We start from the raw sequence: 17986 nt of genomic DNA, 5'->3' as shown, positions 1-17986 counted from the left end.
GGGGAGCGGCCGTGCCTGGCGGGGGGCCCGGGCACACATCCTGCTGCCAGCGGTCGCACCACGAGCAGCACCTCGGGGTTGGCTCCTTGGGGAGGACACACTGGGCTCTGCACCTTGGGGGTGAGCACAATGGGGTCGGCTCCTTGGAGTCGATACCCAGAGGCAGAGGGGGTGTGGGATAGAATGGGCAGCAGAGCCCAGCACCCAGCTGCTTTTGGTTTCTGCGCAGAACATCGGAGCCCCCCCGCTCCACCCCCGGGCGGGAAATTGCATGCACATTGCTGCACGTGGTAGGGCAATTAGAACCAGATTTTTTTCCACTTGAGTAGGGAAATCCAGAGCAGGCGATTCCCAAGCTCAGCCATCAAAGCCGCACGCAACCCCCTCCCTGCTGCCAGCCCAGGTGGGGAAACTGAGGCACGGGCAGAGCAGTGGGCAGCCCCCGTGGCTGCAGTGTGGTGCTGCCTGGGTCCCGTTCCCCAAACTACCCTGCCTGTATTCTGCACCCCTCTGTCAGGCACATGCAGGTGTATTCACCCAGGTGTACATACACTCATCCCTGCACAGGGACAGGACCTTATGGACACGGGTGAGATCTAAAGGGGCGTGTATAGGGGGAGTAAGGGATGGTATGAGGCAAAAAGCAAGGATATGGGATTGTATGGGAGGGTATATGGGGCCAACAGGGTGTGTATGGGGGAAGATATGGGGCCCTGCAGGGGGGATGTGAGGCTTCATGGGGGGCACAAGGGAGGGTATGGGGGTACAAGGTATAAGGGGCAGGGTACAGGACTCTGTAAGAGGAATGCATGAAGCTATTTGGGAGCCAGGGAGCTGGAGAGAGGAACACGGGGCAAGGGGGAAGCAGGGAGGCCACAGCCATGCTGCAGGGCACTGGGTGCAGCCCCAGGACGGGCTGAGCTGTGCCAGGGGTCGCAAACAGCGGTGATTAATTAACACTCCCTCTGTGTGCGCTCATGACTCAGCCGTGTTCCTCACCTCAATTAGTGTGTGAGGCTGCGAGGCCTCCAGGACAGCCCAGGCACACGGGGCCCTGCAGCTCTCACATAGGTCATGCTGCACCACGACCAGAAATGGCCCTGGGCAAGGAGCAGGCGGCCCTGGGCTCGGTGCTAGGGGAGCACAGCCCGGTGCAGGCCCAGGTCCGAGCAGGATGGGATGCACCATGCCAGGCACGTCCCTCAGCCTGGCCTGCATGGCTGCTTTCCCATGGATCTGGGTCCCCAGGGAGAGCGGGCCGCCTGAAGGCAGTGGGCCACGGCGCATTGACTCACGAAGAGCCGCATATCACTGCCTAAATTGGAGCTGCAGACGCTGGCAGCCCCGCGTGTCCCATCTCATCCTTGTACTGGGGACCAGCACATCAGCCCTGCCCTGGAAATGGCAGTGCCACCAGCCCTGCGTCCCGTTTGCTTGCCGGTGGGTTGGGAACTCAGCAGGTCCCTGCTGCAGTCACCCAGTGTCACCAGCCAGCACTACCCGGGGACAGCTTCTGTGCTCAGGGTTGGTGGGTGTCAGGGTCCGGCTGTAGTGTGAGCAAAAAAAATAAAGAAAAGCCCCGTGCCTCAGTTTCCCCAGGTGGCCTTCAGCAGGGCTGTAGCACTGAGCATCGATGCCAAGCAGCATCCCAATGGGTCCTGCAGGGCAGGGAGCAGGGGCCTCCTAAAGCCACGCAGCCCCCCCACCTGAACAGGTAACTGAGGCACCGAGACGCACCGCAATCCACCCGGAACCCCTCGCTGATCCGGGGTGACTGCTGCAGCCTCAGCCCAGCCCTGCCTGGAAGCTGCAGAACAGCAGTTTGTGCAGGGGGTGACAAGGGGGGGGGGGGGGGCCTCTCACACCTCACAGCTCCCAGGCAGCACTGTCCCCACCGTGGCAGCAGCTGGGTCACGCCTGCCCCCTGGCGGCACAGCCCAGCCCAGCCCAGCCCCCAGGGCAGGGGACACACACCGCAGTGCCCCCCCCCGCCCCCGCCGTGGTTTTCATACCTCAGTCACCACGTGCCACAAACACCCCGAGTCAGATTTGGAACCGCATGAAGCAGGGCTCCCATCCCACCGTGAATCCACAAGAGGTCACGGAGAGAAGAGCCGCTCCTCTTACTGCTTTGTGCACACCCTCCTGCTCAGCACAGCCCTCTGGGAGCGTGGTAAGGAGTGCAGGAGCACAGGCAGAGGAAGGTGGAAATGCTTGGCACTAACTGAGAAGCAACCTCCGGCAGAAGAGAGCCGCAGGCTTGCTGTGACGCAGCCTCCAGCAGCTCCCCGACACTCCCCCTGCAGGCCCCAGCCAAGGCTGCGCAGAGCACAGGAACCCTGCGCTAACACAGAGGGCTCACCCTGCTGGGCTCCTGCAAAGGAGCTGAAGGCAGCCCCGGAGCAAGCTGCAGGAACGCTGCTGCTCTCCTCTCCTGCTCCTGCTCTCCCACATGGGGACAAAGAGTGACAGCTGCCCTGCTGAAGCTGACATCCTCAGGGCAAGATGCAAGGGGAGAGCTGCACGGAGAGAACGCGGGACAAAGCCTCAGCGAGGAAGAAGCAGAACCACAGGAAGGACAAGCGGCACTCACAACTTATTTCTTCATTCAACCCAACGAGAAACACTAAGAGAAACACTTTTGGATGTATTTCATTTGGAAACGAGCCAAACTGGCAACTAGAATCCAAGTCTTCAAAAAGTCTATACAAAGATGTATCATACAAAATGTACAGGAAAGTTCTCCAAAAAAAAGACAAGACGATACAACAAAAGGAGAGCAGAGACGGTGGGAAACCACAGCTAACACGCCCCAGCCCTGCTCTGGAGGGCAGGAGCAGCAGCCAGACAAGACGCTCCGAACACAGAATACATTACACTATGTACACGACCGTACAAAGATCAGCATCCCCTTTGGTCTAGCGAGGAGCTCTCCAGCATGAAGTCGGGGCAGTCTGGGCAACCTGCTCGTGGAAGCGTTACATGCCGAGAGGGAAAAAGTCCAAGGGAATGAAATGGTCAGCTCTAACCCATAACCAGCATACAGCCACGTCACCAGGGCTACAGAGTTTACTCCATCTCTGTGAAGCGAGCAAACATGGCTTTCCGCACTGCGTCTTTGTAGGAATCTGCAGTAGAAACACCGTACGAGCTGCCCTTGGCTCCCAAGCCAGCACCTCGCATTCGTACTTGGGCCTGGAAGGGAAGAGACAAGGGCATCAGCTTTGGGGTGAGGGGCAGCACAGAGAATGCTTGTCATGCTTCACACGCTCACCCAAGGCATCTTACAGAGACAAACACCGACTCCAGGAGATCAGACCGGACACAATCCCCGCAAGTGCTGGCTTAGCTCCACTCACCCTACCCCAAGTGGATGCACGGGAATAGTTCCCAGCACAGCAATACAAACAACGATCTGCAGGCACAGAGCCACTGGCCTGTAGCACCCTGCACAGGATGCTGCCCAAGAGGGAGGCACTGGCCCTTCACCCTACACAGAAGGCAGTTTCACCATGGATGAGACCAATAGGCAGCAAGGTGTCCTTCACAGGACCTCAGCAGCAAGTGCTTCTGAATCAAAAAGCACCAGACCTAACTGAGGAAGCACCGATCTGTACTCACCTCAATAGGTGCAGTGATGCCCTGGCATTTTCTTCCCAAGCCTGAACCTTCCCTCCAGCCCATGGCCTGCAGCATCTTGTTGCCTATATTACTGTTGTCGAGGCCATCTTTGGTGGGCTGCTCGTAATTACTGCAGGAAGAAAGGGTCAGTTAATCACACTGCTTGCCAAAAGCTGAAGCAATCACCCAGGGACTTCCAGGTACGTACACTGTGCCAGCATCATAGACCTTCTTGCGCTTCGGCTCCGGTGGCTCTGGGATGCCGTACTTCTCTCGCCTCTCAGCTGCTCTGTCTCTGTATTTCATCTGTAACCAGATTCAGTGTTGGCTTGAAAATTACTTTATTTACTACTTTTTACGTTAGTATATCAACAAAAATATTTAGCTTCACTATTCAGTGTAAGTATTTAGTACTGGGACAAAAACGCGTGGCTCCTCTTGGAGCTGTGTAAGCAAGCTGAATGCCTGCCATTACAGAGAGCTGCCTGCTGCAGCCTGCTGACACACAGCTTGACCAACGCCAACAGAAAGAACTGGAACAACTCCCCAGAGCTGATCAGAACCTGTGGCGTGGTACAACAGCCCAACACCAGGCAGGAGCTGCAGAATCAGCTGACTGCTGCTGGAAGGTCGCCAGACCTGCTCCTAGAGCCCTTGTATTGCTACACTGCTGCAAAGCAGGAAGAACCCTTCCCTGATAAGCAGCAGCTGTGGTGTAGGAGACACTTCTCTCTGTTTAACAGGACAGCTCTGAACCTTGGCCCAAGAATGGCTTGGCTTACACGGCTTATCTCATTAGCATCAAGTCAGGATAAGGAGAGCTCAGCATTATCTGCGCAAGCCCTTTTCCATTAGCCACTCATCCATTATCTGCTCATCTGAACACTGACCTCTCTCTCACGCAGTTCCAAGGCTTCAAGTTCCTGTTCTGAAAGCTTTGATCTCCTATAGATATCCATGTTTTGCTGCAACAAGAAGAGATTCGCGTTAATGTAAAATGCAGAGCACCATCAGCAAGCAGGATGGACAACAGCTCTTTGTAAGTAAGTAGCTGACTTCTGGGAAAGAAGCAATCTGCCTGCAGCTATTTTTTTTTTTTTGCAGTAGGAGGAAAAGTATTCCAAACAGCACTTCGGTTTGCACACTGTGTTATGGTTATCCATCATCTTCCTGACAACACAGCAAACATACCTTGTGCAAGTCCGATAGCTGCTGGTGCCGAATCAGCGCATCCTTGTTTGGGAATTGCCTTCTACACAGCAGACAGGCCATCTTCTTCCAGTCCGTCAGCTTCTCTTCCTCATTCTCCATTCTTTCCAGTAAGTCCTCGTCGTTATCGCTGTCACCGCTGTAGGCAGCCACGAGGCCACGCTGGAAGGAAGGAAGGGCAGCATCATTAAGGGGGGGGTGCAGCAATTAAGAAGAGTCCAGAAAGGCAACACAAAGGCTGGTAAACATGCTTCATTATGCAGGAGAGATAGCGTGTTCTCAATGCTGAAGGGTGAAATGCAGCTTAAAAGAACCACGTGCTGCAGCACAGCTGCTAGACTTAATTCAAACTAGACAAACAGTAGCTTAAATACAGAAATTCTGAGGTTTCCAATAGTTCAAGTGAGACTTTGAGGCTCGAGGTAATGACAAGCTTTCTCTGCACCTCTCAGTATCTGAACCTACTGCACTTGCCCAGGATCACTGTAACCACCACAGCTTTCTACAGAGGGTGCTGTGGAAATCCACGCTGGAAGGCAGGCATCTGCGAACCCTCCTCTTAAGAGTGCTTGACACATGGCAGTAAGCTTTAGGAATACAGGAATCCCCCCCCCACTTCAGCCACAAAGCAAACCCTCAGCATCTCACGCTCACCTTCAGTGGATTTTCATCTTCCCCATTTTTCATCACCTCCGGCAAGATCTGCTGCCTCTCAGACAGAGCGCCCTAAAGAAGACAAGAGCACCATGAGCACCGAGCTCAGCCATACCACCCTCTGCAGCACGCCGCTCACCACCCTCACCTTCTTCTCAAAGAGGGCAAAGCCTGCATCTGCAGCCGCCGATTCCTTCCGTTCCTCCTCCCTGGTGCTGAGCGGCTGGAAACTGTTCTTGAAATTCTCTTTCTGCTTGTTCAAACTCTTGGCCCAGCGCTCCATGTCTTTAGCGATCTAAAACGTGTGCACAGTGGTTTGCTCAGTCCCCTCCTTTCATAGATACCAGTCTCCTATGACACTGATTCAAACTATTCCACTTGCATAAACATTCCAGAACAAGGCAACTTCACTATCTCTTTTATACTGCAGCTGCTTCCCTGTATACAGCATTCAAAAACAGTGCAAAGAAGTGCATGCAGTTTGCCTGTTTCACTGCATAAACCCTTCTTATCAATCCACTCCTCTATGTGGCAACTCAGTTGTACTCCCACTGCTCCTGGCATCATTTCATATGCATCTCTCCTATGCAGTAGCTATTTCTGCACTGAAGACTCTGCCAACTCCGCCTCTCCTCAGCCCTGCACAATGTCTGCAACGTGCAGGTACGCATTCCACCGAGAAACTAGGATTGTTTTTGTCACCAGAAGGGCAAACTTTAATCTCACCCCACAGAAGGCATCAGCACAGTTACGATCCCATTTCAGCTTTTACCTGCTGAGCTGTTTTACTCTTAGGCTTCTCTTTCTTCTCCTTCACTTCCTTTGTGGTGGTTGTGGTCGCCGTTTGTTGGTACGTGATACCCTCTGCTGCAGGCATGTAGGTCTCTTTCTCACCATCCCAGTAGAGATATTGCTGGGTTAAGGCATTGTAGTAATACTGACAAAGAGAGGAAAACAATCAGATAGTTACAAACCTCATACAAGCTAAGCATCAAGAGAGAGAACCCAAAGCAGCCTGACTCAGTCTGATGCTCTTCAGAGCAACCCAGACATCCACAAAGGAGGCAACAGAGCGGCTGAAACTTGTGTCCCCAAACACGTGCTCTGCCCACCAGCACTATGAACATCTTTATGCCTCTCCAAAGAGAGGATGCAGCAAAGCCCAGAGCTGCCTGCTCTTTCCTGGAGGCTCCACAATGAAACAGCTCACTGACAGTATCTGGAACACGTGTATCTGTGTAATCCTACACAGGCCAAACTGGGAGAAAAATTAAGGGCTATAACCAGAGAGAAGTGAAATAGCAGCCCCTGCTGCAATGGGCGTTCTGCTCCTCTCAGAATTCCAGTTTCACTCATATGGCAACAGATAAAGAACTAATGGGCACTAACAGTTAAAGATGCGTGGTAAGAACTTGTATTTACCTGAGAGTTAGGATCATAGTAGAGCCCTGTTACAGGATCATAATAATATCCTGAAGATTCATCATACTGGTAGGTGGATGTATCGGGGACAGCTGCAAAAAAAAGCCCAAGTATGGGACAGGGTCATTCCAGACAAATTCACACTGGTTCCTTTGCATAGCTCAACTAAAGTTCTGAAATCATTAACAGCAGACATGTCTGCAAAGCACTCGTATCATCTGTGCAGAATGCACTGCCAGGGGCAGCTGCACCACTGACTTTTAGAGGTGGAACACTTAGCTAAAGCAAAGTTTCTCTCTCGCTGGGGGAACAGACACCAGTCCCAGCACAACCCCTCTCTGCTTACCATACTTGGTTCCAGGGACTACACCAGTTGGGGCAGCTGTTTGTGCCTGAGTGCTGGTGGTAGCTGGTGCTGCTTGTGTCTAGAAGAAAACAAATCTTGATGAGAAAGATCTGTCACTGAGGTGCAAAAAAACAAGGACAGTGAGCCAAAACACACGCAGCCCACACTAAGCATACAAGAGCTAGCTCCTCTTTGCCAGTACACTTAGTACTCATCTTCAACAAAGAACAGAACTATCAGAGAAAAGATGATGACTCTTTTATAAACACAAGTGCTGCATCTAACTTCACTCGTGACATTTCACAGCTCTGCCACACCACGCTCACTTTAAAGAGCGTGCAGAGGCCACAGTTAAGCCAGATATCCCACCAAGTGTAGCCCTGGAACTGAAAGCAACGAGTGCCACAATTACCGGGGAGTCAGGAGAGTTTGTCTGTTGGTTGTAGAGCTGAGGACTCTGGGACACAACCGCAGCCGTGGTGGTGGTGACTGGGGCTCCTGCCAACACAGAGCAGTAATGGATAAGCCAAATGATTTGTACTTCATCTTAAGGCTAAAATTACTCTGTTTACAGTTTTGGATCCTAATTCCAGCTCCAGCAGCCAAACAAGGCAATAAACATTCAAAAGGAGACAAAAACAGTGGGTATTTTCTATCCAGACAAGGAATAGTTTCCTTTTCAGGAGGAGATATTTTGCTCTCAAAGCCAGTGATTCCTGACCTCTAACAGCCACCAGCACTGAGGATTTCTCTAGAGCTTCTCACGCAGTTCTCAGGAGTTCAAGGCTTGCTGTCAATATTCTGATGGCAGATGCACTCATCACACAGACCACAGGTCCCACGTGAACAAACTCACAATGCTTCTCTAGGAGCACACATCCATTCACTCATCCTGGCAGCAAGATCTGGTGAGTCCCCTCCCCCTCTACTGAGGTAATTAACATAAAAGCTAAAGCAAAACATCACTGCTGCAACTCATGGCAAACAACATCAACTACCACATGTTGGAAACACCACCTGATATGGTAGCTGCATCTGTGTCCAACACACCTCCTTGGTTTTGGTAGTACTGCTGATAATCCTGGGAGTACTGCAAAGGAAAGCAAAGGAAAACAAATGAAAACACGGGATGAGCAGATACCCATACTGTAAGAGCTTACAGGCTACAGCAGAGCCAGCACCACCAACCTGAGAGTACTGCGTGTAGCCATCCTGTCCTGACTGGAGGTAGCTGTAGTCAAGGGTGTTGCCTTCTCCAGTTTGAGGCTGAAATTCAAGCAGGTTATTTTTATCAGAGATGGGTAAAAAGTACTGCACTGAAGAACGTCAGCGCTGGTTAGGCTCAAGCCTAATGATCAAAAGCAGATCTCTAGATTTACAGGGAAAACAGGACTGTGAGCAAGTCTCCAAACCATACCTGAGTGGATGACCACTGTGCTGCAGCAATGGCTGTGCTTGCCACAGAGAAGGCGCTGACCCTGTTGCCATCTGGCAGAAGCAAGTCTCTGAAACCACAGAAATCACACACCTGAGCAAACATTGCTTTTTTCTAAAGCGACTGCTACACAAGGAGGTAGAGTCTGCCAGCATGCACGGATTTCTTGGCAGGTCTTAAACATTCTGACCATCATGAATGAGCCCAAGAACTGCTTGGCAGGTAGAGGAACCAGGCTCAGTGTTGTACAGTTGATAACCAGCCACTAGGCCTCCAATGAAACAACTGTGCTGTGTGTGCAAGCAGTTACAATGGCAGCTTCGAGGACCCGCGATGCAGACGATAAGAAACAACTGCTGTCACTCTCCTCACACACAATAAGGAAAATGAGTCACGCAACAAAAGACACTTAAAGGAAGCAAAACTAGAGTGATGGTAATCTTAAAAGCCCCAGTGACAACTACAAAGCTTTGTATTTAAAGAAGGGATAAGGGGGGAAATGAACTGCTACTGGAACTCACTTTCTGGCACTCTTTGCAAAGTCAACACCAATTGTTTTGCCATCAATTTTTAATGGTGGCTGAAGACTTTGTAAAATCTGCAGCAGTTGAGAAGCATCCTACAACAAGAAACACTCATTGTTACGAAAAGCAGGTTATTGAAGAGGACACAAAAGTTCCCAGAGCTCCAACTTTTCACACACCGCTGAAAACATTTAAAGCTACAGTAAGACCTCTGTGTCCCCTCATACTATACCCGCTGAGTACAATGGGATTACAGCCTGCTGACAGTCTGCTTGCTCCCCAGGAGCTGCAAGGTCACTGGTGATTAAACGTTTCAACTCTCATCTTTATCAAAATGCTGTTTGCCCCAAATTACTCCAAAAGGCAGGCCAGCAGAGGCTGACATCAGCCACCCATTTTCATCCAACACTGAACTGTTGAACTCCCCTTTAAGCAAGTCCAAACAGACCACACTGATTGTCAATGTGAACATCTCCAACAACAGAGGTTCCAGCACCCCTCTGGGAGCCTTCTTCCAGTATTCAACTTCTCACAAAAGGGAAGTCATTCTCCCTGTACCTTACTGCCATTTCCCATGTCTCAGTATGCCTGCTGCCTACACCGAGCACCCTTTGAGAATGTCTCTGTCATCCTCACAGCCTTGCTCCGGGTGCTGCTGAGAGCAGCAAGATTCCCCTCCTTCACCTTCAACGTGAACGGAGCCCAGTTCTATGCACTTCCTCACACTGTACACTCCAGCCTTTTACTGTGATCCAAATGACCCCAGACAATTATTTGTGACCCAAGTATGAAGCAAAGTGAGCTTTCAATCCACAACTGCACTCTGCCATGAACACTTTTCCCCTGTGTTCACAGCATCCCCCCACTTCCCTTCCAAGCTGCAGCTAACGATGAAAGGCTTTGACACATTTAGTATTTGTTCACTGATCTATGAACCCCCAGGGAAGCGGAGCAGACCTCAGCACAAAACCAATAAGGCCCTCACCATGGCAGAAGACAGCTGCACAAATGCAAAGCCTCTATTTTGCTGAGTCTGCTTGTCTTTGATAAGACGAATATTATTGACTGCCAGAGAGGCATACGGAGACAAGGCAGTCATGATGGATTCCACTACTGTGTGAGGAGCAATGTTTCGGAGAATGATGGCTGAGGAAAAAAGAAAGGATGACATTAGCTAAGTACATAAGAACTTGAAATACTCCGAAAAGCCTTCGAAAAAAAAGAAACAAAACCACCACCAAACCCAAAACAGAAGTAGTTTTGGACAAGAGCGTGCTTCTGTTACAAGAGTACAGTATTTGGGGAGTTGGCAGGAAGCACTTGCTCCGTTGGGAAGATGAGAGGGCTGTCCATGCCGCTCTAATGAAAGGAAAGCACTTCCTGAGCACAAGCCCTTGCCAACATTCACACGTACCAGTCTACACATCAGGAACAACCTCACCATGGTAAGCACCGTGCCCTGACAGAGTTCAATGTGGGTTCCAAAGGGCGCTCTGAGGCACAAGGACTTTTCTGCACAGGTTCCCAAGTCACTTAACACAGTAAATTCAAAACAACTTACTATCGCAGTAATAATCCACGGACTGAACGGCTTCTGCTGTTCCAGGTGGTACCTCCTGTTCTGAATCTTCACAGGAAGGAAAAACTTTAATCACAATGGGGCTCTGTCACTCAAACCCAGAATTTCACAACATAGGCAAGGACCTGCAGTCTCTTCCAAATTCAGACACCCAAAGAGATGAAAGTAACTTACCAAATTTGTCCGCTCCACAGCGAAAGCATTTTAGCCTCCTTCTGAAGTTGTAAAGACAGCACTGTGTGGAAAAAAGTAGATTGAGTAAGGATTTAGTTGATTCATAACAACGATGGCCTTTGCTGTACTACACTGAAAACAAGACAACCAAGCTAAGTACTACAACAAAGCTGAACCTACCAGAATAATCAACAACAGCAAAACTCGTCCTCATCTGTTACCACAGCTGCTTTTCAGAACATCCCAGTTACTTTTGTTCAAGCCAGAACAACTATCCTGAATTACACAGCTGTGTTAACTGTGTCATTCAGCACTGGCTGGAGAACAAGTTATCCTCAAGTGATTGAAGTGGAACAAAACAGCCTGGTTTTGATCTTGCCACATCATCTCCACTCAAAGGGGGTCACGCAAGGAACTGTACAGCAGCATGGAGCAGACAACCAACTGGACACTGGATCAGTCCTCACTTGAAGAATATAGAATTCACCTAACGACAGCACGTTCTGGTACAGTTCACTAAATGGCCTCTGTATGAAGCAAAAACAACGGTGTCCTCCTAGTCTGCTTTACAATACGTGCAAACTATTGCATCCATCAGCAAAAGCCGAAGCTCAACCTAAGGCTGAAAGCGTTATTGATTTTCTAAAAAGAGATGGCAGAATCACAGGGAATTCCCTCAGGGTGATGACTATTCTATCAGCTCTGCTGTGAACAGCAACTCTTGGGAGACATGCTCTGGGTCAGACATACATTACTGGGAGCAACACACAGCTCCACTAATTAACAGAGTCTCAGCTGGCAAGCACACCAGTGAGTCCCAGCCCTTATCTTCTAGCTGCTGCTGTTTTCTGTGGACAATTCCATCACTCCAGGTGTTTCTGCCACCAGATTTCCAAAACCTTTTCACTTCTGTGCCTTACTATTCCTCCATCATTATAACTACCACTCAGCCTGAATTATGCACTGCTTTGTTCTCAGCTGGTGAAAAGAACTGAAACGAAACTGATAAAAAATACACACTGTACCTTGTTGCAAAGCCAGTCCTCAAATTTAGGCCTGGGGTTGCTGTAGTGCATCGCAATCTGCTTCCCTTGAATCACCAGCTTTTTCTGCAAAAGAAGTGGTTTCAATTATTCCTGGATCGAGGCACACACGTTCATTTTCCCATGGCAGAGCACCCTTCGGAGGAATCAGTGCTCCTGAATTAAATGGACAACATATGGGGAGGATGTGGAGGACAACCACCGCCACCTACACCCTGCCCATCCAATCCTGCAGAGAGGAGGACGAGGGCAGTAAGAGAATGGGATGTGGAGCAAAGATAAACGGAATCAGGGAGTGTTGAAAAAGTTGCCAAACACTAAACGCTGACATGGAACCAGGAAGTGTCTCGAAGGAGACAAAGTCCTAACTTGCTGCGTTCAGGATTAACACATTTTTAGGAGTCTCCTTGCCCCGTTTCTATTCACTTCTGGTATAGTATTGAGCGACTTTTTAAACAGGTCCTTAGGTGTCTGCTTCACTTCTTCCCCTACTCCAAATTCCCCAGACCTTTAAACAACCACATTTGGATTACTTTTCCAAGCACTTTCTTCAGAAGCGTCCCTTTGTAAATACAGTAATTCCTTCCAAAGGGACCCTGTTTAGACTTCTTGGAGGCTGGATTACAAGTGCCATCAACCAAAACGTAACTCAAGAGTGGTTTCCTTTGACTAAAGCATCAGTTCAATTGGAAGCCTGCGCAAGAGCTTTGTGTTCTTCATTCAGGCAAGAGCTCTCCAAAATGGCTTAACTAGAGCGAAGCTTCTCCTGGGGTAGGAAAAGTTCAGAATGCTTTCAGCATGTCCGCTCACTCTGACTTTACAGGCATGAGGAATTTAGATTTCTTTTAGAAGCCCCAACTCTCAGCCTCGTGCTTTGCCAAGTGCGGGCACACGGCACGCCCTCTCAATACACGGACCAAGTATTTCAGTCAAACAGGCAGAAGGAAGTAAGTCTGAGGAAACGTGCACTAGAGGCCAACCCCGAGACATGTTAATACAAGAACCACTTTTATGACAGGTTGGCTTATCGCAGAGGTACCACAGGAGCACCAGGACCAGTGGCTTCTCTGTACCAGGGTCTGACAGTTACATCTAGCATGTAGCATGATTAAGGCTCTCACATTCTGTGCAACTAAATAGGGCAAAGCCATTTCTCCTACCGGCAGGAGGGAGGGTTGGAGGGCCCAGCGCTCACTGGATATGCACACATAGAAACAAAGCTGCTGGCACAGTTGCAATACATCATTCTTTCATCTAACAGTCAGCGACCGGGCTGCTGGGGAGACTCTATGTTTTCCCTACTACTAGGGTGGCTGGGTTACCGGAGTGAATTTGAATATTTGTTTCAATAAATTAAGCATCGATACAGCTTTGTATATATTAAAATTATCTCATTTCTAAAAATATATTTAGCATTTATTTATTTTTTTAAGCATTATTTAATTAACCGTGCGATGGGAAAGGACTCCCAGCACGAGCCACATGAAGGTCTACTCCAGCACAAAGCACACAGCTGCCTCCCTCTGCTGGAGCTGCTTACAGGACCACCATGGGGCCACTCCTCTACACACAAACCAATGCAGCAGAGGACATTCCTCACGCTGCCCACAGACCTTCACAGCACATACTCAGCTGTAAAAAAGACCCAAGTGGCTCCATACACTTTGCTCACTTCAAAAGCGTATTGAAGAAGATCTGCTGTTAAAACAGACCAGGAGTATTCGAAAATCAGCAAATCCAAGCGGGCTTACAGTGTGACAGGAGAACAGCACTGCAAAAGAAACTGGAGGACTTCCTGCATTTTGGCTCCTTAACAAGTCATATTCCAGAAAAGCCAAAATACACAGTGCAGCTTTTAGGAGACCTCAGTTCCTGCTGGATTTATTTGGAATACGCACATTTCTTCATCCGGAAGAGCCAAGGTCTTCCTTTAACTGAGGGAACATATCTTTCTAATTAATGGGTGCATTTTTCTGAGCTTTACCCAGGTTTAATACCAGTGTGATGAAAACATCACATATCTGATGCCTTCTTGGGCAGCAGAAGAAATAGCAGGTGGAAGTAAATTAGTGTCTTTTATGGACTACGTGCTACTCCTTCGAGAGCCAGATAAAAGGGCACCACGTAATTAAAGACAACGGCCTCTTTTATGAGGGAGCACTCGAAACAGCCCATTTTCTTTCCTAACATTACCTGTTATTTTATACCACTGCTAAAAATTTTAATATATACAAAGCTTTTCTCCATTCAAATCACTGTTACAGAACAAACCACTCCTTCCACCTTTATTTTTTTTTTTTTCCTTTTTTTTTTTTTTTTTAACTGTACAGACTTTTTCCATTTTCAGGAATATCTAGACTTGGTGAGTGAAGCAACCTGATTGGCTTCCATCCAGCTGGTAGCATCTTGAAAGTGATAAAACTCCACGAAGGCGAAACCACGGCTTACACCTAGAGACAGCATTCAGATATAGACGGGATACTTGTGTTAGTCAGTTCCTTTAAAACAGGTGAATCTCTCTCCAACTGCTTCATTACTTCATGACAAAGCAGCTTTACAAATGCGACGTCAACTGCTGGGATCTGCTCGTTATTTTGCCATGGCAAGGAACCAAGCTCCCTTAACTGGCTACATTTCACTCCATTTGAATCCACGTTTATAGGTAACCATGCAACACACTACATACTATTAAACGGGTTTATACTAGTATTACTTACCAATACCTGTTAACTAAAACCCCTGGAGACAGACTTCTTTTAACACGATGAGCTATCTACAAGTCTTCCAAAAAGCCACATTCCTTAGCCATGGCAAACTTTTTTTTTTATTGATTGCACGTGCTTGCAGTTTGGGGATAATTCTGGATACTCTTTTGGGCTGGGGGAAGAGGAAGGTCACATCAAGAACTGGATAAGAGCTCTCACCTGTCTTTCTCTTCATCAGCCTCACGTCTGCAGGCTGAGGACCTTCAAAGGACTCAATAAGCTCCCGGATCTGCGTGAGATGTTATCAGACAGTTAAGTTTTCAAATATTGGCAGACAGGTAAGGCAGACAGACAAGCAACCCAGCCTACAGTGTGCGCAAGGGTACACAGATCAGAAGATTCTAAATATTATCTCAGGAAGAAGAAAGCCTTTGGGGTGAATTGAACAGGAGGCTGACATTTATCACAGAACCCACACAGCCCTCTCAAACAGTGAAAGAATTGCCATCCTCACTTAGCCCACAGAACCATCCAGAATCTAAATCGCCAGGGCCTTGCATTCCAAGACCATTTGTACAAAATTTGGCAAATACTTTGCTTGCTCCAACGTTTTTATAAAGAGTGCTGCTAGCATCCTACTCCCAGCATGCCTGAAACACGCAACTCCTAGCAGAGAAGAACTGTAGCACTACTATGAGGCTCAGTGATACACATTTCCTCAACCTCCAGCCTTGGTTGTCATCCTCCAACACAGTTTACCTTCTGCTTTTCAGAAAGTAAGAGAGATTTGTTAAGAATATTGTCCAAAAATCATGCTACAGGGACATCAGTTCTTCAGCCACAACCAAGCTGCTTAAGTTGGGCGTCACAAACTAGATAGATTATTGTGGAGGAGTGCAAAGGAAAAAGAAACACGTAGAACTATTTAAGAACAGAACAAGGGTTCTCAGCAGCTCTTAAGGGGAACTCATGCTACGTTACATACAACAGCAAGCAGGACTCAAAGGTGATCTAAAGCTGCCTGCTCGTGTGCTGGCTGGAACTGACCTACCATCTTCAGTGCAAAGATCTTCTCATGAGAAAAGTGGGGAAAGCTGTACAATGTGTACAGCTACAATGAGAAGCACAAAGGGGAAAGCTGACTTCAGCAGAAAGCAAACAGTCGTTCCAGAAATCATAATCTCAACTCTAGTGAGGAGTTCAATTAAAATTATGTTCAGCTTTCCCACAAATTAGGCTGCAGTTATCTGCAAAACCGTAAAGCTGCGGTGGTGATACCTCAGAAAAAAACTGCTAAAAATAGGCTAAAGTCAGGTTACCTCTGACTGGGTTCCCTTGTTTGGACGCAGCACTTATAAAATGATTATATGTTATAATTAAAAAGCATTGCCAATATTTGGAGAATTAAAAAAAAAAAGCAGAGCTCTATCGCAGAAGTGGTGCAAAAGGATTCTCTGCATTAGCAACTGGTGCACAAAGACCTCAGGGTCACAAGGGGAGGGAGTCTGCCTGAGAACAAGCTGATGCCCCTTGGCTTTTACAGCTGTTTTTCATCCCACCTCCCAGAGCAGCCGGAGCCTTGTGGTCCTGGTCATCAAAACAATAACGGTCCGCTGAGAGAGGACAGAACGACCCCTCCAAGCCACCCCCGCGAGGTCTCCCTATCGCAGTCAGACGATGGCGTACTGCGCTCGCTCCTACTTCCTCCCTCAGCTCCGGAGCAGCCATTTTATGGCTGCCACAGCTGCACCCACACAGCCGTGTTCTGCAGGGCTGCTCTCAGCTGAAGGAGCCCAGCACCTGGGCTGCCCCACCAGCCCTCGCTTCTGGCTTCCATGAAAGCCCAAAAAGTAACTAAAGCACCTCTACGCTCCCTACCTCCTCCCCTTCACAACTGCTTAACAAAAAAAAAAAAAAAAACACGTGCATCTATATCCCCTTCCACACACCGAGTGGGAAGAGCAAAATACACCACGCAGTTTAAAACCCTACAGAAACCTCAGGGGAAGCATCCAAACGCATGGGAGACTATTCACAGACGGTTCTACTTAAAACAAACACCTTAACATGGAGGTGACCTCTGTTACTTAACAGCGGCAGTCGGCACCCTTGTAGGATTCAAAATGGAAGCGCTCCCAACGCGTTTAGAAGGGGGGGGGGGTGGTGTGTGCGTGCACCGCGATGCGGCGTTCAACAAAATGGCAGCAGCTCGCCAGGCACAGCCCGGGCCGCGGGGCAGAGCCCCCCCCCCCGCCTACTCACATCGTTCTCGGTAACCGTGATGGGCAGGCCACGCAACATGATGGTCTTGCTTTCTTTCTCGTCGTTGATGTCGTTCCTGTAGTCGTGCTCTCCGTAGTCGCCATCCGAGTGGTACCCGTCTTCGGATTTATCGCTGTTCCTGCGCTCCCGCTCCCTCTGCAAGCCAGCAGCCGTTAGCCCACGCCGGCACCCGCCGCCACCCCCGGCCCGGGCCCCGCAGCGCTCACCTCGGGGCTGTCGTAGTCGCGGCTGTCGTAGTCTCGGTCGTAGTCCCGGCTGTCGTAGTCCCTGCTGTCGCGGCTGTCGTAATCTCGGCAATCCCGGCTGTCGTAGTCTCGGCAATCGTAGTCGCGGCTGTCCCGGCTGTCGTAGTCCCTGCAGTCGCGGCTGTCGTAGTCCCGGCAGTCCCGGCTGTCCCGACTATCGTAATCTCTGCAGTCCCGGCTATCGCGGCTATCGTAGTCGCGGCTGTCGTAGTCCCGGCAGTCTCGGCTATCGCGGCTGTCGTAGTCTCGGCTATCGTAGTCGCGATAGTCGTCGTAGCGGTCCCCGCGGCGCTCCTCGCTGGACCGCTTGTAGTCGTCCCTGCGGCGGCTCCGGGACTCCCGCTCGTCGCGGTCCTCCCTCTCCACGATGGAGCCGTAGCGGCCGCTGCGCTCCGTCCGACTGACGCTGCGGGAACGGCGGGCCGAGCTCAGAGCGCGCTCCCTCCTCACCCCCCCCCGGCCCCCCGCCTGCCCCACCGCCACTCACCGCTTGTCCGAGCCCATGGCGCTGCCCACGATCCGCGAGCCTCCGGCACGGCGCTGACCGCCACTACGCGGCGCCGAACACACGCGCGCAACCCCCGCTCCCTCGCCACAAAATGGCGCCGAGCTGACTGGCCGTCTTCTACCCAGCGGGCACCGCGCGCGCCGCCTGGAAGCTTCCAGCTGCTGCGCATGCGCAGCGGTCGCTGCCCGCCGCGGGGCACGCTGGGAGTTGTAGTTCGGCGGGATGCCTGCTCACAGCG

At 50.0% G+C, this 17986-nt stretch overlaps 1 protein-coding gene across 2 annotated transcripts; it reads right to left on the bottom strand.

Annotated features, from left to right (window-relative positions):
• Positions 2628-17886, bottom strand: RBM5 (RNA binding motif protein 5). Of its 2 annotated transcripts, XM_021409875.1 has the most exons (25): positions 17728-17886; positions 17496-17646; positions 17202-17333; positions 16975-17130; positions 14932-15001; positions 14384-14457; positions 11990-12073; positions 10965-11025; positions 10773-10838; positions 10197-10357; positions 9209-9306; positions 8670-8757; positions 8441-8518; positions 8270-8342; positions 7665-7750; positions 7253-7331; positions 6907-6998; positions 6257-6421; positions 5633-5779; positions 5485-5556; positions 4813-4992; positions 4512-4586; positions 3830-3927; positions 3622-3751; positions 2628-3195 (listed from the first exon to the last, which is right to left on the bottom strand). In XM_021409875.1, the coding sequence occupies exons 1-25, from the start codon at positions 17742-17744 to the stop codon at positions 3070-3072; spliced, it is 2559 nt and encodes an 852-aa protein (XP_021265550.1). In that variant the 5' UTR covers positions 17745-17886; the 3' UTR covers positions 2628-3069. The 2 variants fall into 2 exon arrangements, with proteins under 2 accessions (XP_021265550.1, XP_021265549.1); XM_021409874.1 differs by having other exon boundaries at positions 17202-17646.

Source organism: Numida meleagris, chromosome 11, assembly GCF_002078875.1.
Source record: "Numida meleagris isolate 19003 breed g44 Domestic line chromosome 11, NumMel1.0, whole genome shotgun sequence".
NCBI lineage: Eukaryota > Metazoa > Chordata > Aves > Galliformes > Numididae > Numida > Numida meleagris.
This window is presented reverse-complemented; position numbering and strand designations above follow the sequence as displayed.

What these genes read in the sequence shown, in the direction of transcription:
- RBM5 (XM_021409874.1), bottom strand. An exon ending in TTTGCAAAGAGTGCCAGAAA is followed by an intron (nt 8,758 to 9,208) that starts GTGAGTTCCAGT and finishes CTGTGGTTTCAG; the next exon opens with AGACTTGCTTCTGCCAGATG. An exon ending in AGAGTAAAACAGCTCAGCAG is followed by an intron (nt 5,780 to 6,256) that starts GTAAAAGCTGAA and finishes CACACGTTTTAG; the next exon opens with ATCGCTAAAGACATGGAGCG.